The sequence below is a fragment of the Erinaceus europaeus genome, chromosome 13 (genome assembly GCF_950295315.1).
Source record: "Erinaceus europaeus chromosome 13, mEriEur2.1, whole genome shotgun sequence".
NCBI lineage: Eukaryota > Metazoa > Chordata > Mammalia > Eulipotyphla > Erinaceidae > Erinaceus > Erinaceus europaeus.
The window spans coordinates 73560829-73583432 of NC_080174.1; the positions used below are offsets into that span (position 1 = coordinate 73560829).

The 22604-nt window shown below is 46.5% G+C and overlaps 1 protein-coding gene across 1 annotated transcript in view; it reads right to left on the bottom strand.

The window, feature by feature from the left end:
- Nucleotides 1-11409, bottom strand: part of DHCR24 (24-dehydrocholesterol reductase) — a 35824-nt gene extending 24415 nt beyond the window's left edge. Inside the window, exons 1-4 of the mRNA XM_060206267.1 lie at nt 10878-11409; nt 7666-7821; nt 2767-2872; nt 1826-1944 (exon numbers count right to left, since the gene is read on the bottom strand). Coding sequence (XP_060062250.1) covers nt 1826-1944; nt 2767-2872; nt 7666-7821; nt 10878-11108 — 612 coding nt within the window. The 5' untranslated portion in view covers nt 11109-11409. The remainder of the gene's footprint in view (nt 1-1825; nt 1945-2766; nt 2873-7665; nt 7822-10877) is intronic.
- Nucleotides 11410-22604: the final 11195 nt, after the last annotated feature.

The window sequence follows — 22604 nt, forward strand, 5'->3', positions numbered from 1 at the left end:
AACTATAGATGCCCTCAAGTCAGGGGGAGCATTAGCATTCCCACTCAAATACGTAAGGAAACAAGGCATCGGGAAGTCACTTGGCTCACCTGCATCTCCCCCCAAAGCCAGTGTAGTGATGCTGGGGCTCGAACTTCTGATCGAGCATTCTTCTTGCAAACCCTCATCTGGCACCCCGGGGGAGCTGCTTCTTACCATCATTTGCTAGTTTTGGTATTTTGTCTTGAAAACAGACAACTGGTTTTCCATCAGGCTATTTGAATTCAGATTCTTTGATTCCATTAATAGTAAAGCCTTTTGAGAAAGGAAGGGTATGGGGGTGGGTGGGTTGGGTTATGGAATTAGAGCAGAGAGGCTCTGCAGCAGGGTTGAAGCCTTTGGGGCAGAAAAAGTAGGCCATCTGAGCACATCTAGGCCCCCACCTTGCCATAGGTCAAAGAGAAGTGGGAATAGCCAGGTCCCCATCTGTGCCCAGCTCTATACTAGGCACTTGGCATGAGCATCTACTATCACTTTCTGACAACATATCTGTCAGAGGAGAAAATTCTCCCTGTATTATCAGGGGAGGGTCTTAGAAAACACAAGCTCACAAATGCTTGTCTCCTTAGTCTGCTGATAACAGATGGGCTAGAAGATAGGGCCCAGGCAGGTCTTTAGCAAAGCTGAATTGTTGAGATTCCTGACAGAGATTTCTATTGTCTAAGACCAGAGTTCAAGAAGCTAAGAGTAGGGGTTCTTTGACCATCCAAAGCTAAAGGATTAGTCAGCCCCTCAGTCCCGGAGCCACTCAGTTATCTTAGGAATGTCTTGTCTCTATTTCAAGTTTCAGTCTGTCCTCCTTGTTAGGGTAAAGATGCCTTAAGTGTTAGCATCCCACTGTGGGCAGTAAAACTGTCTTTGATTTCTCTAGACAGTCCCTCCTATCATGTCTAGTACACACACACACACACACACACACACACACACACACACACACACACACGCGCGCGCGCAACATGGAGCTTTGATGCTGAGTCCTCCAGAGTAGTATAATGAATGGCGCTAAGGGCATTGCCTCAGGAGCCCTACAACCTGCGTTAAGTTCCAGCTGTATGACATTGGTCAAGTACATTAACATTTTGGTTCTTTGGTTTCTTTTCTGTGTGCAAACTATAGTGAACAAGGGGCTGGGCGATGGTGCACCAGGTAGAACACACAATGTACAAAGACCCAGGTTCAAGCCCCTGGACCCCACTTGCAAGGGGAAAGCTTCATCAGTGGTGAAGCAATGCTGTAGGGATCTCTCTTTCTATCTCCCCCACCCCCAATTCTTTCTTTCTTTATCAAATAAATACATAAACAAAATGGCTTTTTAAAATATAGCAAATAAGGGGCTGGGTGGTGGCGCACCTGGTTGAGTACACGTCATAATGCGCAAGGACCTGGGTTCCAGCCCCTAGTCCTCACCCACAGGGGGAAAGCTTTGAGAATAGTGAAGCAGTGTTGCAGGCGTTTGTTTCTCTCCCTCTCTACCTTCCCCTTCCCCCTCAATTTCTGGCTGTTTCTATCCAATAAATAAAGATAATTTTTAAAAAATTATATATAGCAAATAATACCTACTTCTAAAGTTGTAAAAGATGAACTGCCTGCCTATACATCCAGCAGTTACAATAGTGTCTCAGCACAAGTGAGGGCTATATAAGTCTCTAGCATGCATATGAATGTTCACCAGACTGAACAAGTGTATCTGAATTGAAGCACCAACAGGGAAGTTACCTCCCCAACCCCAGGGTTCTTGATGTCCACAGAAGGCTGTGGGGGCACCCCCACTCTAAGCTTTACTCACCGGTGTGCACCGCACAAAGCTGCCGTCAGCAAGGACCAGCTCGTAGGCAGTGCAGATGTGCTGGAACAGGCCGTACTTGTGGGACGATGACTCGATGCCTGTACCCATGATCAAGCCCCCTGCAGAGACACACATGTTAGCCAGGCAAAGCTGTGGGCTGTCGGGTTGGGGGAAGAAGTGGGCCAAGGGCATTTCACTGGGTTGCTGGGGGTGGGGAGAGCTCATAATACAAAGCAAGCCTGGCAGGGATGGATGAAACAGGCTGTCCACTGAGGACAAACACCTGTCTCAGGTTCCAGAGCGTAGGGGTGCCTTCGTTGGGGAGTGTGAGGAATTGCTCAGTGGGAACGATGGCGTGAGAGGCTCCATCAAGGGTGCTCAGAGCTTTACCTCTGGCCATATCCAAACTACAAAGCTGTGTGCATTCATATTAAGTGGGGCCTTAGTGAAAAGGGGGACTGGCTGGGGTACAGGGCTGTTTCCTATGGAAATGGCTGCAGGAATCTGGAGAAGAAAAGACTTTAGGGACCAGTGGTCTGGGAGGTGGTGCAGTGAATAAAGCATGAGGTCCCAAGTTCAATCCGTCACAGAACAGAGTGATGTTTGATTCTTTCTCTCCTATCTTTCTCATTAATAAGTAAATTAAAAAATGTATATAAAAAAGACAGTAGGGACCATGAAACCTATAGAGTTAAGAGAGATCAGAGTTATCCTGCTGTGTTCCACAGGGCAGCAGCAGTGGGTACAGGTCACGGAGAGGCCAATTTAAGTCAGAGGTGAATGGGTACTGTCTGAAGACAGAGGTAGCTGTGCAGATATGGAATTGGTAGGTGTCTTTGGAGGCAAGCACGTGCAGACAGGGTGGCTTCTGAACTTGATGGGAGGTGGGCCAGGGCCTCAGCTCTGATTCTGGGACTGCCCCCCCCCCCCCAAGTCCTCACCCACAGTGAGGTCATCCAGCTCGGGTAACACCGGTAGAGTCCAACCAATGGAGTTCAGCAGGGCAGTCACCTGGCCCATGGTCACCAAGGGCTCCACACGGACAATCTGTTGACATCAGAAGAGAGACTTTGGATCACAAGGGAATTGCCAGGCCTAAAAGGGCTTGTCTTTTTCTTTGTTATCCTTGAGGCTTCATTGTGGCATTTCTCACTGGGTCAGCTAGCTTCTTGTCTTGTCACTTAATACTTGGTTTATTAATTTTTCTAGATTATAAAAGAAATGTTCATGGTGGAAGAGACTCTGGGGGCCTGGTGCTATTGGAAAAGGAGCTGAGGTGGGAGTGAGTGTTCTGCAGACACCCCTCATGGTGAATGGTGAGATGAGAGATATTACCCATGTGTCAACTATTAAATCTCACTAACATGTGTGTCGTCCCCCGCCCCAGCCTGTTAAAAAAAATGATTAAAGAAAAAAAAAAAAAGGAAATACACATCTATGTGGAAGAAGCAGAACACATGAATAAGATTTCTTAAAAATTATCTACCCATTCTTTTTTGCCTCCAGGGTTACCACTGGGGCTAAGTGCCAGTACTATAAATCCACTGCTCCTGGCAGTCATTTTTCCCCATTCTTTTAAATAGGACAGAGAAAAATTGAGAGAGATGGGGAAGATATAAAGGGAGAGAGAAAGACTGTAAAGCAACCCCTCCTGCAGGTGGGGGGTCGGGGGCCTTGAACAGGGATACTTGCACGGATCCTTGCGCTTCGTACAATGTGCCTAACCCGGTGTGCCACCACCTGGCCCCCTCACCTACCCATTCTAATTCTTCAGAGCTCCCAATGTGAACACTGGAGTGTATTTCCTTTCAGTATTTTTCATGCATATCTATGTTGCTATTTTTTTATGTTTTAACCCAACATATGCACAAATACAAAGTACAATGCATCTATTTTTGGCTTGCTTCTTGAAACTGAACACCATTATGTCTATCATCCCTTGTCCTTAAATGTTCCCAGAAAAAAAAATCTTTTTAAAATATTTATTTTTACTGAAAGGGAGTGATGAAAGCACCTCCTCACCATGACATTCAGTGACAGAGACTGAACCCCAGGCTTGACACCTAAAAGCAAAAAATATATTCACCTTACTGCTGATCCACCTCCCAGGCACAAAAACCGTAATTTCTAAATGGTACATGAATTATCCATCATTATGTGAACAGCAAGTAAGGAGAGTCACGAATTCACATACAAAACAAAAGAAATATATAGACAAAGTAAAAATGAACAGTGTGTCAGTGGGCTGAGTTGTGGAACAATTTCAAGCCACCCAGTATGTGTGCTTAAGTATTCCTCAGAGGAGAAGTGAAAAAGAACAAAAAAAAAATTTTGAAAGTGCTGAATCCTGACCACTAGACCACCAGGGAGTGTCAGAAAAAATATTTGAAGAATCATAGACCTCAAGATTTCTAAATTTGATGAAAAAGGACTCTCAAGCATGAGGTCCTGAGTTCAATCCCCGGCAGCACATGTACCAGGGTGATGCCTGGTTCTTTCTCTCTCCTCCTGTGTTTCTCATTAATACATAAATAAAATCTTTTAAAAAAAATTTTTTAAAAAGATGCAAGAAGAGAGGAAGACATGTTATATATAGAGAAACAAAGATAAGACTGTAGGGGCCAGAGGAACAAATATAAGAATATAAGGGCCAGGTGGTGACACACCTGGTCGAGTGCACATGCTACAATGTAAAAGGACCCGGGTTCAAGTCCCGTCCCTGGCCCCCACCTGGATGGGGGAAAGCTTCACAAGTAGTGAAGTAATGCTGCAGAGAGCTCCCTGTCTCTCTCCTCTGTCTCCTCATCCCCTCTCTTGATTTATCTGTCTCTGCCTAAATAAATAATGAAATATTTGTTAAAAAGTATTCAAAGGTGGTCTGGGAAGTGGCCCAGTGGCCAAGGCACTAGACTCTCAAGCATGAGGTCCTGAGTTCAGTCCCCGGCAGCACATGTACCAGGGTGATGTCTGGTTCTTTCTCTCTCTCCTTTCTCATTAATAAATCTTTTTTTTTTTTAAGTATTCAAAGAATGGGAAATTCCTTGCTGGAAACCATGCATGCAAGAAGACAATGAAACATCTTTAAAATACTCAAAGAATGAGCTGTGGAGAGAGCAGAGTAGTTATTCAAAAGACTTTCATGTCTAAGACTCCCAGGTTCAATCCTCATTACCACCATGGCAATAATAGCAAAAAGATAGGAGAGAAATGGGAGTGTTATTATAACATCCATTTATCATAACTGAAATGGAATAGTATCTGTGAGACTATAAATCCCACTGGTCTCAGGGGCAGGGCGGTGGTGTACTGACTTAAGCACACATAGTATGAAGTGCAAGGACCCACACAAGAAACCTGGTTCGAGCCCCTGGCTCCTCACCTGCAGGGAGGTCATTTCGTAAGTAGTGAAGCAGGTGTGCAGGTATCTATCTTTCCCTCTCTCTATCTACCCTCCCCTTGCAATTTCTCTCTGTCCTATTGAGAAAAAAAAAAAAAAGGCCGCCAGAAGCAGTGGATTCATAATTCATAGTGCTGGTACCGAGCCCCAGTGACTGGTGGCAAATAATAATAAATAAATAAATACAATAAATCACACTGGTCCAAGTTCTTGGCCCAGTGAGTCTAAAACTCTCATCCTAAGTGATGGCCAGTAGAGATAACATAGTGATTTATGCAGCAAACTCTTTCAGGTTTGAAGTGCAGGGCTCCCAGATTCAAGCCCCAGCACCATTGTAAGTAGAAGAAAGTTTTTGGTGGTGGGCATGGTATGCAGACACCTATCATGGGGGAAAAAAGAAACTGTACTTACATGACAACTGTCTTAGAAATTGTTTCTCCCAATAAAGAGATTTTAAAAAATCCTAAGTGGTAAGAGTGCTGGGAGCATTTTTTGTTCTAATATCTAGCCTGTTTCCTGATTAGGACGTAGGACTCCTGAACCCCCTGGAATTTCCTGGATTATAGGAATGGCTTATTCTAATATGGCAGCTCTAGGGACCAGAAAGATCAAGCTATGATTAGAAGCTTGGACTTTTCAGGTCCACTCTCGACCCCTATTCTCTTGTGGAGGAAGATAGCCTTAAAGACGGTGCTAACTATGCATCATGTGTACATAATGAAGCCTCTGTAAAAGCCTGCATAGCTTAATAGCACAAGGCTTGCAGAGCTTCCATTCCGGAGAGAGTGAATTAGTGAATGGGGGTCGGGGGGAGATGAGACAAGGCTGGAGAGGATACAGAGGCTACACACACTTCCCCAGACCATGTCCTCTGCATGGCTCCCAGTTGGACGATCACCTCTATCCTTCATCACACATATTCTTTAAGGATAAGTTAGTAATTGGGTAGGGAAAACGTTTCTCTGAGTTTTAGGAGTCTCTCCAGCAAATTCAAACCTGAGGAGGTGGTATTATATAATAACCTAGATTTCCGGCTGATGTCCAAAATTCAAGAGGTCATGGAATGGTCAGTCTGCAGCTGGTTGGTCGGCACATGAGACCGACCACCTGGGCTTCTGAAATGGGGGTGGGGGTGGGGGTGGGGAATAGGGACAGTCTTGCAGGATTTTAACCTGTGCAGTCTGGTGCCGTCTTCAGGAAGGCAGTGTTAGAACTGACTCAAACTGTTGGACACCCACTTGGTGTCTGGAGACTTGCTTGTTGTCATCACTTGCTATGTAGAATGAAGCAGCAGAGTGAGGACTGAGGAAACTTTTGGGGTGATGGATATACTCACTGTCTTGACTGTGGTTTCACAGGTCCACTTATGCCAGATTTATTTCTTTTTTAAAAGATTTATTTGGGGGGGGGCTAGCACGGCAGGTTAAGCGCAATGGCGCGAAGCACGCAAGGACTGGCGTAAAGATTTATTCTGACTACGTGAGTCTCGCATGAGATACAGAGAGGCGAGAAAGAAGTCAGACCACACTGATACAGGTAGGGCTAGGGACTGAACTGGGAACCTCAGTTCAGCATATTATATGAGCCCAAAGCTCTACCAGCTGAGCCATTTCTTCAGTCACTGTCTTAACTTTACTAACAAACTGTGTACTACGTTCAAGTTCAAGAACTTTTTAAGGGGAAAAACAAACAAACAAACAAAACCTCAGAAGATAAGCAACTTGGCCAAGGCCTCATAACAAAATGCCATGACGTGGAGATACCTTATTTGGCAATTTCCTACTACTGGCTACTCTGTTGTCTTTTGGTTAGGAATAAGGCTGCAATTAAAAAAATAATACGAAGAAGAAACATTCTGATGCAATCTCAGGTGCTTGGTTTAAGCTGAGTTAATTTTTTCTTTTGCCAGGTTTCAAGAAGCAGAATTACTAGATAGGCCAGAGCATATGCACATATCTAGGGCTATTAATAAATGGGACCTGCTTCACCGCCTGTGAAGTGACTTCCCTGCAGGTGGGGAGCCAGGGGCTTGAACCGGGTTCCTTATGCAGATCCCTGCGTTCTGTGCCACAAGCGCTTAACCCACTGCACTACCACCCAGCCCCCTTGAGCCTTATTTTTAACCAGCACGCTTTACTACTAACACCAAAGAAGGAAACAGGTTCCCTTTTGTCCATGACTTCCCCATCCTGGATTTCCTGTGTCACTGCAGGCAATCAAAAAAATCCTGTCTGGCCACTTGTGAGATGTTATATCTCACAATTTCTTTCAAAGTCTGGAGGTTCTAGAGAATGGTGAGCAGAGTCTTCAAAACGATCGATCAGGGGTCTTGATCCTACCCATTCTGGATAAACTTGGCAAAAACCATCTCCCTGTTAGTCTCTTGCACCAGGTATGGTACCCCTGCCCACTCCCAGAGCCAGGGAAAACATGCCATTCTCACCTGTTTCTTGGTGTCCACCTCCAGAATGTCCATCAAGTTGATCATGATGTTTTTATGTGTCTTCTTGTACTTCCCAACCCGCAGTGAGACAGTGAGCCAGCCTGGGCGTCCTGTGCACATGAAGGTCTTGCTGCCCTGTTCCTTCCATTCCCGCACCTACAAACAGGGGAGACAGAGAGGCTGAACTAGTCCCACCAGGGACCTCCTTCCTCCCAGGGTCCTCAGAGCAGTCAGTAGCCTGGCTTTCAGGAAAAGGAGCTGGAAACGAAGCCATCACTTGTCACCGAGCATTTGTGGCATCCCTTCTTCTTTCCAAACACTGGAACTTCCCTGGCTGGTGGAACCAACAGCAAAACAGAGGTGTTCTGTACCTCAAAGAATAAAGAGCCAGAATATAGGGTTGAAGTGCTTTAAAAACACTAATTCTAACTGGAAAGACAAGGAAAGATGCCCCACCACGTGCCAGATACCTATACCTGTATGCTGTTTTATTAAATTCTCACAGCTCCAAGGGGGTGGGATAGTCAACCCCCTTCTGCAAATAAGAAAACTCAGAGACAAAATAACAAAATAACACAAGCTGTTAAGAGTAGAGTCTGAGTTCATAGCTAGGTCAACCCAGCTTCAGGCTAGGGAGGACAGGTAGGCTTGTGTTAATAGCAGAATAATGACTAACACTAAGGCTTATTATGTACCCAGCCTCTTGCTCAACATTTGTACTTACTAACTCAGTTATCACTTGAAAGTAGAGAGATGGGGCAGGGAAGGATCACCGTCAATGGAAGTAAGAGTTTCCACAAAGCCTCTGCTGTTAACTGACTAGAACATATAACAGAGGAGAGATGGGCTAGAGAGACAAGTTCAACAGGAACACAAAGCAAGTGTTTGCTTTTTGCTGAGATGGACAAAGGCAGGGAGACGAACATACGTCATGTTAGAATCACCCAGGTCCTCTTCATCTGCTTCTTAGACTCTACAACCAAGTGACACCCATCCTACTGGCCCCTGCTGCAGGAGAGGGACACATGACTGAGGCCTGACTCCATTCCCCTGGCCACAGTGATGGGATGAAGGATGGGTCTATGGTCCAGCAGAGCTGCCAAGCCTGGATCTGGGAGAGAGGCAGTCTCACTTTGTTGGGGCTGATGAGCTGCTTGGATCTAAGCCAGGTACTGCTGGGCTTTCTGCAGGGAGACGAGCTCCCTGAGGATGTAGTCAGTCTGGAGGAAAGCAGGGCCAGAGACAGCAGCGAGCAGGAAGGCAGAGCGATGGGCAGAGGGGACTCTGGATCTGGTTATGCCTGGGCCAGTTTTACTTCGGAACTCTTCAGGACCTCAATGGTTAAGTCACTGTGACTTGAGTCTGCTATACCTTGTAACCAAGTTGTAACCAAGCCCTGGAGATGCTGCTGCATTGAAGCTGACTCAACATAGGGAAGAACTTATCTAGAAGAACTTATCTACCTAGCTACAGCCAGAGGCCAGATGCCATATGAAGTAGGGGTATGGCAGGGGAGCTGCTGGAGGAGGGGTGGTGGATTCCTAGGAATAGGTTATAAAGAAACAGGTGAAAGGTGAGGTCCATGGCCAAGCAGGGAAGCCTAGCTCCTGCCACTGTGCTCAGTAGTCCTGGGCTGTAAAACAAACCCAGCACAACATTCTGGCTGGGGCACAGACCACACACAGTGAGTGCAGAAGCCACAAAGACTGGTCTCTTGGTAGGACTGGACCTTGACAGGAACCAACCTAGATTTTGATCAGGGAGGCAATGCTATTGCAAGTCATCCCTGGATATGCCAGAAAGAGGCAGAGAGGACCCCGGAAATGAGCAATTAGTCAGTTAACTATTGCAAACCAGGTGTGAGGCAACAGAATCAGAACACCAGGTGGACAGAAAGGGATGAGAAAGAAATATCAATAGTTCAGCCTCTGGAAAAAAGCTGACCCGGGCTCCTAGCTCATTACTAGCCAGGTCACGTGTGCCGTACAGTTGGAGTCTCAATCTTTTCCACGTGTAGAACAGGCATAAAGCCTAACAAGGTGGCTGTAAAAATTAGAAATAATGGGCACTGGAGGCGCAGGGTGTGGCACATGGCAGGTCCAGGCCAGAGGATTGGGCCGGTCTGGAAGAGGCCCTGTCCGCTTGGGTTGAACTTCAGGAGCAGGAGAATGGAGACTTTGAGCACATAGAAAGAGCTAGGAAGAAAGATGCAGCTGGGAGGCAGGTTCTGGAGCTGGGACTGTATGTACCCAGCAAAGCCCAGCAGCACAAGCAGGGCCCTTCCAAATGCTGCATTCTCCCAGCTGGTGGAGCGTATCCCCCCGTGGGGTTGGTTGGCTTTCCGTGCATCCATCTTCACGCTCATGCTTGGAGCACCCAGCACCGCGCTAACAGAACATGGAGGCTGCTACACCCTGGGGTGGGGTGGGGGTGGGGGCGAAGCGAGGCGGCAGGAAACAGAAGCTATTTGCAACCTGACGCTGCTCAGAGGAACATAAGAAGAGAGAGTTAACTAAATGCCCCGGTCCTAAGCCCCCTGGCCTTAAATATGGAGACGCAGGCTCTGCAGCAGGGATACAGGCTCCGTGGCTGCAGAAACCCAGGGGCGACAGGGGGCGAGTTACCAGGAGGTGAACCCCTACCTCTACAGTCTCCTGTTCTGAACGTCACCAGCTCCTAGCTGCTACCGAGTCAACTCCAAACTCAGCGCCTCTTTCCAATCCAACCCAGCTCGGAACCTACACTTTCCAACCTCCTCCCCCTGCCGACCTCTCCCTCCACGCCAAACCCAGCTGGTATTTCCCCAGCTTTGCCGTTTCAGGGGCCAGTTCCACGCCCCGGAAGTCCTCCCTTCTGCAAAACTCCAGCCTGGTGGGAGCTGCCGGTGCGTGGCTCACCTTCCCCCCCCCCACTACCGCAGCCCACCCCACCCCACCCCACCCCGCGGTAGGATTCCGCCCAGACGTCCAGGTAGGTGCCCCACCTGCACCGGCTCTGCACCATCGTGAGCACCCCATGAGCAAGGCAGCAAGGTCCTGGTTCCAGGAGGGTTTTTTTTTGTGGACTCCATTCCCTCCCCGGGAATGCTCCCACCATGCTGTTTTGCACTGAGTTCCGAGGCCGCCGCCAGCTCCCGCGTGCAGTCCGGCTCCCCCTGCAGCGCGCGCCCCCGCCGACCGCTAGGCGAGCCCGGGGCTAGGGCGCGCGCTCACCTGTTTCTGGATGTCCCGCACGCGCTGCTCGTGCTGCCGCGGCGCGCTGTTGAGCTTGAACACCACCCAGGCGCGCACATAGTAAAAGATGTCGAAGATGAGCGAGAGCGGCAGCAGGAAGAGGCACACGAACACCCAGCGCTGGTGGATGAGCACGAACTCCAGCCCCTTCACGCGGATCCAGAGCAGGAAGAGCAGCGCGCACACGGCCAGCGACAAGGCGGGCTCCATGGTGGAGCCTGCTGCGCGCCTCGCGCCGGGGAGGAGGAGTGGGGGGTGCCGGCTCGCGCAGCCTGTCACCGCCACCCGCGCCGCCGCCCGAGCAGGGGAACCCGGGGTCGCCTCGCCGCCTCGCGATTGGCTTAGGAGGCAAAGGTTCGGTGGGCCGAGACCCGAGCGGCGACCAATGTTTAGCGGCGTCGGAGATCGGACCAGGAAGCCGCGGTTGCTATTGGCTGCGGTGGCCAGGCCGCTCCTCCCTCTTCCCCTCCCAGGCGCGTGGGGAGGGGTTGCCCGGGACCCGGACTCGGACGGGGTCAACTTCGTTCTGCCGGCCCCCCCGGGGGCCGCGTGGGGGCGCGGCGGGCTGGCGGGGCGCCTCGGGCTGCTCGCTCCGCGCTTTTCTCACAGTCGCTTCCCAGAGGGGCACGGAGAGCGGTCACCCCTGGGTTACCTCCTCGAGGTGGGGGTACCCCACAGCGGGGATCGAGTAGGCAGTAGATGGAAATTCCCGTTCCGGAGAGTGTCTGTCACCCCATGGCCGCCTGCCCCCCGCCTCTCCCCCGGGTCCGTCGCTCCCGGCGCTTTCTGAAAATGACATTTGAATGAGCAATGCCGAGCGGCTGGGAGAGATGCGTCAGCAGGCAGAGGGTGGAGGCCTGCCCGGCCCCTGAACTTCACAGGACTTTGATCGGCACCTCTTTTCCACACAGTTGAGGAGGTTGGGGAAGGATGGAGGCGGGAGCTCTCCGTCGTGAACTCTGCAGCGCCCACCGTGCAGAAGCCTGGCCGAGCTCAGGGGAGCGGTGGGCGAAGCGCCAGAAGCCGCGTTCACTGCCGTGTGCAGTGCACATCAGTGCTGTGGACACTCGGCTGACATTTTAGCCGGTGCAGCAGATCACACACACACACACACACACACACCACACCACACCACACCACACCACACACACACACACACACACACAACACACACACACACACCACACACACACACACCACACACACACCACACACACACACACACACCACACACACCACACACACCACACACACACCACACACACACACACACACCATGCCAAACATGACGCGCCAGAACCCTTGGTTGCGTTTGCTTTCCTGGTTTTTTTTTTCTTTTTTTTTTTCTTTAATGTTTTCATCTTTGCCCTGACTTGCAGTGGGAGAACATTCCTCAAATATTTAACGAAGATCAAATAGTGAGAACTTGTTTGAATTGAGCTTCAGGAATGAATCGTCCCTGACCTGTTGACTCTTAGCTGTAAACCTAGGCGTATGTGACCGCTCCACTGAAGTGTAAACGCTGGATTTCAAGGACTAAAAAAAAAAAACTCAAAAAAACCCATCTGCTTAATAATTTCACATCGGTTACTTGTTGAAAGGATGACGTTTTCATGTAGTGGGTTAAATAAAATATATTAAAATTTGTTTCACTCGCTTTATTTACTTACTTTGCTTTTTAAAGGCACTACTAAAAATTTTAAAATGTGGTTTCCATTATATCTGTAAAAACCGCAACCAAGAGGAGATAATTGAAATATCAAGTGGAGAGCCACTAGGAAAACACCTTTCCCTGGGTTCTGTCTAAATTCAAATGCTGGAACTGTTAGGCTTTGCTTTGGTCCTTTCCAAATTCCCCCACTGCTCACCCACCTGTTTTGTTTTTAGTTTGGAGAGTATGTGTGTACTATTTCCTAAATAAATTTACCCTTAATTCTTTTTCTAATAAACTGTCTTAACACACTAAAAAAAATAGATAAATAAAAGCTTAGTCATTCTGAGTATTGTTAAGGTCTGAGTCATGAAGAATAATATCAACCTAAACATTAACGTCTCTACAATAATCCTGATCCTGCAAAACAAATGTGCTGCAAATTAAGATTCCCTCAATAAAGTAATATTGCATTTGGGAAAGAAAAAGAAATCAACTTGGACTGATATATATATATATATATATATATATATATATATATATACACACATATGGTGTCATGTAGGAGTAATTGGAAATTACTGGTAATTGGAATAGATCACTGATATTAGAAATGATTAATAATCCCTAGGGAGCAGAAAAGAATAATAATAAAAATGAAAAATCCTTGGAACTATCGTTTAGCCAACATGCTTGGTTTCAGCTGGCTCATTCCTGGATGTACAGGAGGTGTACACGGTATTACTTTCTCCTGAAACCCACTCTCCTGCACCTTTGATGGTTTTTTTAATGCCTCTTTGCAAACTTTAATCCTTTAAATTGCTGTTTTCTATGCAAGGAAAACATTTACCTTGAATTGGGCCAATTGATTGGTTTTTTATTTTTTAATTAGCATATAGTAAAAGTGTTTATCTTTGTGTAACAGGGGAACCAAAATCTGTCAGCCCAAAATACCTCTTTGGCAAAAACATTAATTTTATGTGACAACCCCAAAGGCAGAATGAAGATTGCCTTTGAAGCAGTATTTACATGTAAATATCTTCCTCAAAGTTGTCTTTCCTGGGAGAAGTGGAGAAGGCAGAATTTAAGTCTGCATGCCTTGGTGGGTAAGCTCCCTAACTGACCTTCCCTTCCTTCTTCAAAAGGCCCTCTGTGTTAGCAAGTCTTACTTATAGATAGCAGCTGAGATAACATGGTAAATTACTCAGATTAGCTGGCCCATTCCTGGGGGTACAGGAAGTATACATGGTATTAATTTTTTTAATTTTTTTAATTTTTTTTATTTATAAAAAAGAAACATTGATAAAACCATAGGGTAAGAGGGGTACAACTTTACACAATTCCCACCACAAGACTTCCATATCCCATCCCCTCACCTGATAGCTTTGCTATTTTTTACCCCTCTGGGAGTATGGACCCAAGATCATTGTGGGATGCAGAAGGTTGAAGGTCTGACTTCTGTAATTGCTTCCCTGCTGAACATGGGTGTTGACTAGTTGATCCATGCTCCCAGCCTGTCTCTCTCTTTCCCAATTGGGGAATGGCTCTGGGGAAGCAGAGCTCCAAGGCACATTGGTGGGGTTGTCTGTCCAGGGAAGTCTGGTCATATCCTCCTAGCATCTGGAAGCTGGTGGCTGAAAAGAGAGTTAACATACAAAGCCAAACAAATTGTTGAGCAATCATGGACCTAAAGGCTGGAATAGTGCAGATGAAGTGCTGGGGGGAGGGGGAGTCTTCCATTTTGTCAATAGCTAGTAGGTATATTTTAGTTATATTTCAAAGGGCCTGTAGCTATACTGTTTTTGTTTGTTTGTTTGTTTGTTTGTTTGCCTGAGCCTGAAATCTGATTTGCAGGTGGATCCAAGTTATTGTCTGGGTAGATGATGTCATGGCTGGGAAAAAGACCAGAAAGCTAGATCAGGGAAGAGAGTAGCTCCCTAATATGGGAAAGGGGTATGAGTATTGTTGACTGTAAACCCCAACGATCTGATGTGATCTGGGGCCCTGTTGGTATGCATGAGACCCCTTCTATTTCATTTGGTTTAAATCCCCCCTGCTTAACACTATTCTATTTACATAACCACTGTTAACAAGCACCACCCTCCCTCCAGGGCATTGGTGGTTCAGTGATAGGATTCTCGCCTGCTCCGCCCCCTCCTTGTCACACTCTGATTTTCACCAGTCACTTTTCTCTCCACCCTCTCTATGTTACATCCTGTTTCCACCCTACTTGGCAAATATATATAAAGACAGCATTGTGAGTTTTACAGTACCTTGAGTTTAGCTTGGCTCCACTTAGATTGTGCTGCGTCCTGCATGAATAAAGAGATACTGCCTACAGCTCAACCATGAGTCCCTGGTCGTCTGTTACCCGCCTGTGAAGCCAGCCCGGCGAAAACAACATATGGCGCTACAACGTGGGACTGGACCTGCGCAACTCCCAGATAAGTGAAGACTTTGCCTACCTATGCACTATGGTCTTCTCTTCTACTTATGAAGAGGTTTGCCAAAGCCTCTACTGTTTCATTATGAGACAGTTTCTCTGTCTCTGGAACATTCTACTCTGGGCCACACTTCGGTTCCCTGACCGGGAACTTTGGTTTCTTATGACCGGGATCATAGAGCTTGGGAGATGCACGGAGATTTCTTAACCTGCTGTGCTACCACCCGACTCCCCCCAGAATAATTTCATGGGTCCTCTTTTCTCCTTCCCCCACAGACCTCATCTCAAACTCCTTTTTGGATTCCCTTTTTCCTAACCTCAAACTCATGACATGGGTTCATTACTACTTCTTTATCTATCTATCTATCTATCTATCATTGTTATCAGACTATGATGGTGCTAGGGATTGAATCTGGGACCTTTCGTGCCTCAGGCCTGAAAGTCATTATTCATAACCACTATGCTCTCTCCCTGCCATGCCCCTCCATTTGTCCTGCGGTGTACACTGTTCTTTCTGAGCAGGCATGCAGAGGCAGCAAGGCAGGTAAAGGCACACCTTTATTCTGGTGGGGAGCCAGCTCAACTTTGTTCCCTTTTGTTCAGTCCCAGTTTAGTAATTCTATATTTTGGCAGATGCCCATTAGGTCAGCAGCCCTGATCAGCTCCCAGAGCAGCAACAGCAACAGCTCCCTGGGTCAGGAGGCGGGATGGCAGGTACAGCCCAATAAGTCAAGAAGTAGATAACAGATGTCACCCTCCTCCCCGCTCCAGCTAGCCTAGAGCAGGTTAGCTTTATACCAAATAACACAAAAGGGGGAAACAGCCAACCCAGAGGTCCAGGCGGTCAGGCTGTCTTCACACAGTAATCATGTGCAGCAGCAGCAAGTGAAAGGCATGTTTATGTGCTTCTATGGCTTCTACCTAGTCATTTTCCAGCAGAAGACCTGAGGTATCCACATTATCTTGACATAACTGCATTGTCTTGGGCTCCTTTGTTCATTATCAACAGCACTCCTTAGTGGAAATAGATCTTTGTTGTGGTAAGACACAAATGGCAGTGGTCACAGTGACCCCCTTTTTAAATATTCGTTGCTGGTACTAAATATATTCTATTCTATGGCCTTCACCACCATCCATTCTCATAGCACATTATCATCTACACTGGAAATTATATCCTGTTCTGCTCTCCTTCCTTCCAGCCCCCGGAAACAGCAATTCTACTTTCTGTCTCTGTGATTTTGACTGAGTGTCTCATATAAGTGGAGTCATAACATATTTGTCTTTTTGTAATTATCAGGTTTCATGAAGGAAGATATCCTCCTGGGAGTGGGCAGTAGTGCAGTGGGTAAAAGTGCAGGTGGTGCAAAGCGCAGGGACTGACGTAAGGATCGTGGTTCAAGCCTCCGGCTCCCCACCTGCAGGGGAGTCGCTTCATAGGCGGTGAAGCAGGTCTGCAGGTGGCTATCTTTCTCTCCCCCCTCTCTGTCTTCCCCTCCTCTCTCCATTTCTCTCTGTCCTATCCAACAACAACATCAATAACAACAACAGTAAGAGCTACAACAATAAAACAAGGGCAAAAAAAGGGAATAAATAAGTAAATAAATAAATATTTTAAAAAAAGATATCCTCCTTCAGGGTTTCTTTTTTTTTACATTTTTTAAAAATTTATTTTATTTATTTATTCCCTCTTGTTGCCCTTATTGTTTTATTGTTGTTGTCATTGTTGGATAGGACAGAGAGAAATGGAGAGAGGAGGGGAAGACAGAGAGGAGGAGAGAAAGATAGACACCTGCAGACCTGCTTCACTGCCTGTGAAGCGACTCCCCTGCAGGTGGGGAGCCGGGGTTCGAACCAGGACCCTTATGCCGGTCCTTGTGCTTTGCTCCACATGCGCTTAACCCACTGTGCTACAGCCTGACTCCCCCCTTCAGGGTTTCTATCCACTTGTGAAGTGACTCCCTTGTAGGTGGGGAGTCAGAGGTTCAATCTGGGATCCTTACACTTTGGACTATGTGGACTTAATCCTGGTGCACCACCACCAGGCCCCCTCAAGGAGACTTCTAAGAGGGAGTGGTGACCAAGTAGACCATTCTAGGAGAAGAATGCTGTGTGTGAATGCCTGTAACGTGACAAGGGCATCTGGTCCTTGTGCACCTGAAAGCAATTTAGCCTGTCCAGTGTAGATAATAAGGACTTGCTGGTTAATGTTAAAGAGACTGTGAATGCTGTGATACTCTGAATTTGAGATGATCAAGATTGATCAGACTGGTTGCAGAAAAGAAAATGAATCAGTGAGCAGAATTGAAAGTAGGTAGCTTTTGTTAGTTTTGTTTTGTTCTGCTCAGCTCTGGTTTATAGTGTTGTGAGGGATTGATTTTGGATGAGAATCTCTTTGCATAATCATTATGCTATCCCTCCCACACTAAATCTAGGTAGACCTTGACAAGACAAAACAAAAAAAAAATCCAGGTAAGAAGTGATGAGATTACAAAACAAAGCACCAATGGAATTGAGTAAGAGATGGAAGGGGAGATTGACTGACTGACTGACTGATTGATTGATTGATTGAAAAGGTAAGAAAAACACCAGGAGTCCAAGATGATGTCTAGATACCTTCCATAAATGACATGTGGATAGGATAGAGATGTTTCTCTTCTCTGCTGTGAAACATCCCTCTATAGACTGAAGGTGAAGTAGGGGAAAATGTACATGGGAAGGACTGAATGTGTTTCTCTCCCATGCTCTACCCCAGCCCTCCAATTCATATACTGAAACTCTAATCCTCATTGTGATTTTACTGATCATAAAGCCTTTGGGGGGGTAATCCAGATAAGAAGTCATGTGGCTAGAAGTCTCATGATAGGTCTAGAGCTCTTGTATGAAGCACTCTTTACCTGCCAGGCAAGGAAACAATAAGATAGCCAACTGTGTACCGAGGTAAGGGTTCTAACCAATAATCCGGTGATACTGACATCCTGATTTCAGACTTCTAGTCTCCAGAATTGTTAGAAATAAATGCCTGAGGCAGAGAGAAAGCACACTGTCATGCATATGGCCTAGCCCTGGCACCACATGAGAGGGGCTATGGTACCATAGGAGGCTCCAGTGCTCTGGTCTCTTCCTCCTCTCTCTGTCTCTCTAGCTCTGGGATGGGGAGCCTTCTTTCTGCCAAGGATTGTTTGGATAGTTATAATAGCAAATTGTGGACTATACAAGATTATTCACTTAAAAATTAGCACTTAGCACACTTATGGACATCTAATCTTTGATAAGGGGGCCCAAAGTATTAAATGGAGGAAGGAGGCTCTCTTCAATAAATGGTGCTGGGAAAACTGGGTCAAAACATGCAGAAGAATGAAACTGAACCACCTTATCTCACCAGAAACAAAAATCAACTCCAAATGGATCAAGGACCTGGATGTTATACCAGAAACTATCAAATACTTAGAGGAAAACTTTCCTACCTAAACCTCAAGGACATCTTTCATGAAACAAACCCAACTGCAAGGAAGACTAAAGCAGAAACAAATCAATGCGGGTACAACAAATTGAAAAGCTTCTGCATAGCAAAAGAAACTATCACACAAGCAAAGAGACCCATCACAGAATGGGAGAAGATCTTCATATGCCATACATCAGACAAAAGACTAATCACTAAAATATACAAAGAACTCAGCAAACTTAGCAACAAAAAAGAAAAGCAAATGACGCCATCCAAAAATGGGCAGAGGAGATGAACAGAACATTCACTACAGAAGAGATCCAAAAGGCTAACAAACACATGACAAACTGCTCCAGGTCACTGATTGTCAGAGAAATGCAAATAAAGACAACATTGAGATACCACCTCAGTCCTGTGAGAATGGCATACATCAAAAAGGATGGCAGCAACAATGCTGGAGAGGCTGTGGGGACAGAGGAACCCTTCTGCACTACTGGTGGGAATGTAAATTGGTCCATCCTCTCTGGAGAGGAGTCTGGAGAACTCTCACAAGGCTAGACATAGACCTTCCATATGACCCAGTAATTCCTCTCTTGGGGATATACCCCAAGGATTCCATAACAACCAACCAAAAAAGATATTTGTACACCTGTGTTCAGAGCAGCACAATTCTTAATAGCTAAAACCTGAAAGCAACCCAGGTGCCCAACAACAGATGAGTGGCTGAGAAAGCTGTGGTATATATACATATGGAATACTATGCAGCTATTAAGAACAATGAACCCACCTTCTCTGACCCATCTTGGATGGAGCTAGAAGGAATTATGTTAAGTGAGCTTTTGGGGTGTCTCTCTCCTTCTCTGGCAGGGTGGCCTCCAGGGGAAAGGTAACGGGCTGGTTCTTTCTCACTCACGACAGGGGTGACACAAAGTAAAAGACACCAGGGGACTCTTAGCGTGAATCTAGAATCTGAGTCCTTAGAATCCCAGAATCCTAGAGTCCGTTTATTAGCAAAGTGGACATGAGTTAAATAGAAAAGCAATGAAGTTAATTATTGTTGAAATATGACAGAAATTACAGGTTTCTTAATGGTCAGCATGCCCCTAAGGTAGGGGGCTGGTATGACAGGAATTGATGAGATACAAGACAGTTATTCTCCATAACACAAGCAACTTAATTATCCAAAGGTATTTGAGAGAAGCATAGGGGTTAAACCTGTAGGGTGAGACAGAGAGAAAATGGATATAAAAAGCCATATAGTTTGGAATTTCTCTTGTCTGGGGTCTGAGGTGTGTGATGAAGTGTGTGATAAGGTGTGTTCTTCTGTGACCAGAAGGTGACTTTGAATAAGTGAATCTGTGGCCATGTGGCCTGCAGTTAATGGAGGGAAGTATTGGAGTTACTGTGGGCCTGAGAGTCAAGAAGGAAAGAACCAAGTCTGAGTTTCCCCCCTTATGCTCACCTCGGTTGAGAGAGACTTTCCAAGAGGTTATCTTCTCAGACCTCCATCCAAAGATGGGGGTGGTTCTCCCTAAGCTCTATCAGGCTTACACATGTTCCCAACATCTCCCCCTAATTTCTTTAATTAATGAACAGTGTTTATGGATCAATGTCAGAGCATTTCTTTCCTCTAAAGGAATACGAGTGTAAGGGTGAACTGAGACCCTTTGTACTGTAACATGTGTTATGTCATGTATGTGTTTCTTGAGGAATTGCAATAGGACTTCAATAGCTAGCAAAGGGCCTAGGAGAGGCAGAAGACAAGCAGTTAAAGGAGAAGAGAACCAGGAGTTAGTACCAAAAGAGGAAAAGGAATTCTTAATATCATGGCTAAGTTTGTGCAAGATATTAACATTTCGGTTTTACAAATCTAATTTCATTTACAAAAGAAACAACATTTTTCTAGACAAAGATCGCATTATTTAGCATAAATCAAGTCCAAACCATGGTGGTTCTGGAATACCACCTTGGCAAGGGAGTTCATCTGTCTCTGGAGAGGCTCCAAGCTGTCCAAGGTGAAGTCAAATGGACTGCTGAAGTGCGTCTAGCAGCATAGAGAGATTGTCCCAAAGTCCACCAGCAAGTCTAAGGGGAGCAGTCAGTCAGTGTGATGACCAGGGGAAGAAACAGCATGTCTGGTCCTCTGGTGGGTAGCCATCGCCAGCTGATGAAATAATTCTTCTTCATAGAGGGTCAGCTATGGAACAAGAGAAACTAGGAGGCAAGGACCAGGTAGAGAAGAATTGACATGAAAATATAGGGTGGTGTTGCATCAAAAGAGAAGGTGCATACACATTAGAAGTCAAGGTGAGGTTCCTTGAACATCGAGGAACATTGGGAGTAAAAGAAGAGGTCAATAAACATGTAAGAATGAAATAAGAACCAATGGATTCTGTATAAAGAGGAATTGAAGTCAGAGGTGGTAGGTCAGCAGAAAGAGAAGACTTGGATAGGCTGGTGAGGTTAGCTGGAGTATATACTGGCATGGTGTCCTTTGTGGTAAGGACTTGCCAACAGGGACTCTGTGGATTTTGCAAGCACAGTAATCGCATCCACCATAATAAAAGGAAAACAAACATGGACATCCAGCGTTGAAAAAAGAAAAAACAAAAAATATGTCTCTATGACTGGAAAAAGTGGGTGGCTTTGTCAATTCTTCTTCTTCTAGCATTTGCCCTTCTTCCGTAGCCAGTCAACAGCGTCAGGTTAAGCCTGATGTAAAGTTTCGAGACCTCCTTTGAATCTGGAGAGGTGGCAGTCGTTGACTATGTGGGTCATAGTCTGTCTGAAGCCACAGGGCAGTTCGGGTCATCTCTGGCTCCCCAGTGATGGAACATAGCGGCGCACCGGCCATGGCCTGTTCGATACCGATTGAGGAGGGCTCAATCATAACGTGCTAGGTCAAAGCCGGGTTGACGCTTGCAGGGGTCTGTGATGAGGTGTTTGTTCTTTACCTCAGCTGACTGCCAACTCTGTTTCCAAGAGACTGGAACAGAGAAGTTCAGTGTAGGCATAGGGGACCAGATTGGGTGACGAGATGTCAAGCGTTGGATAGGGTGGGCGAAGATATCCACGTATATTGGCAGGTCCGGTCGAGCGTAGATGTGGGAAATGAACTTAGATGATGCCGCATCCCGACGAATATCTGGCGGGGCGATGTTGCTAAGAACTGGCAGCCATGGAACCGGGGTGGAACGGATGGTTCCAGAAATTATCCTCATGGAGGAATATAATTTGGAATCGACCAAGTGGACATGGGGGCTACGGAACCATACTGGGGCACAGTATTCTGCAGTGGAATAGCATAATGCCAGAGATGATGATCGTAGTGTGGAAGCGCTTGCGCCCCATGAGGAGCTGGCCAGTCTTGCAATGATGTTATTCCTCGCATCCACCTTTGCTGCAGTTTTTATGAGATGTTTGTGAAATGACAGAGTGCGATCGAGAGTAACGCCAAGATAGACTGGCTGGGCTTCATGCCGGATTCTCGTATCATCAAGCTGCACATTAAGCTCACGCGAGGCCGAGGCATGGTGTAGATGGAAAACAGATGATACCGTTTTTGCAGTGCTAGGGATTAGTCGCCATTTTTTACAGTAATCAGATATCAGAGACATGTCTTTCGTGAGTGTTTCCTCGAGGATGTCGAACTTGGATGCCTGAGTTGCACAGCAGATGTCATTGGCGTAGATGAACTTCCTTGAAGAAGTTTCTGGGAGGTCATTGATATAAATATTAAATAGCGTAGGAGCCAGAATAGAGTCCTGGGGGAGGCCACTTGAGACAAGTCTCCATCTGCTAGACTTGTCACCCAGATGCACCCGGAAACTTCTGTTTTGGAGAAGAAACAATATAGTGTTGGCCACCCATGGAGGCAGGCATCTTGAGATCTTGACTAGGAGACCACGGTGCCGGACCGTGTCATAGGCTGCTGTGAGATCAACAAAGACAGCACCCATCTTTAAATTCTTCTGGAATCCATTTTCAATGTAAGTTGAGAGGGCCAGGGCTTGTTTGCAGGTAGATCTTCCTGGGCTGAAACCAGCTTGGGCGAGTGATAGGAATTTCTCTGTAAGAGAAGAAATACGTGGCAGAGGCAGCCTCTCAAGGAGTTTGTAACACACGGAGAGGAGAGAAATTGGTCTATAGCTTTGTCAATGAGATATAATA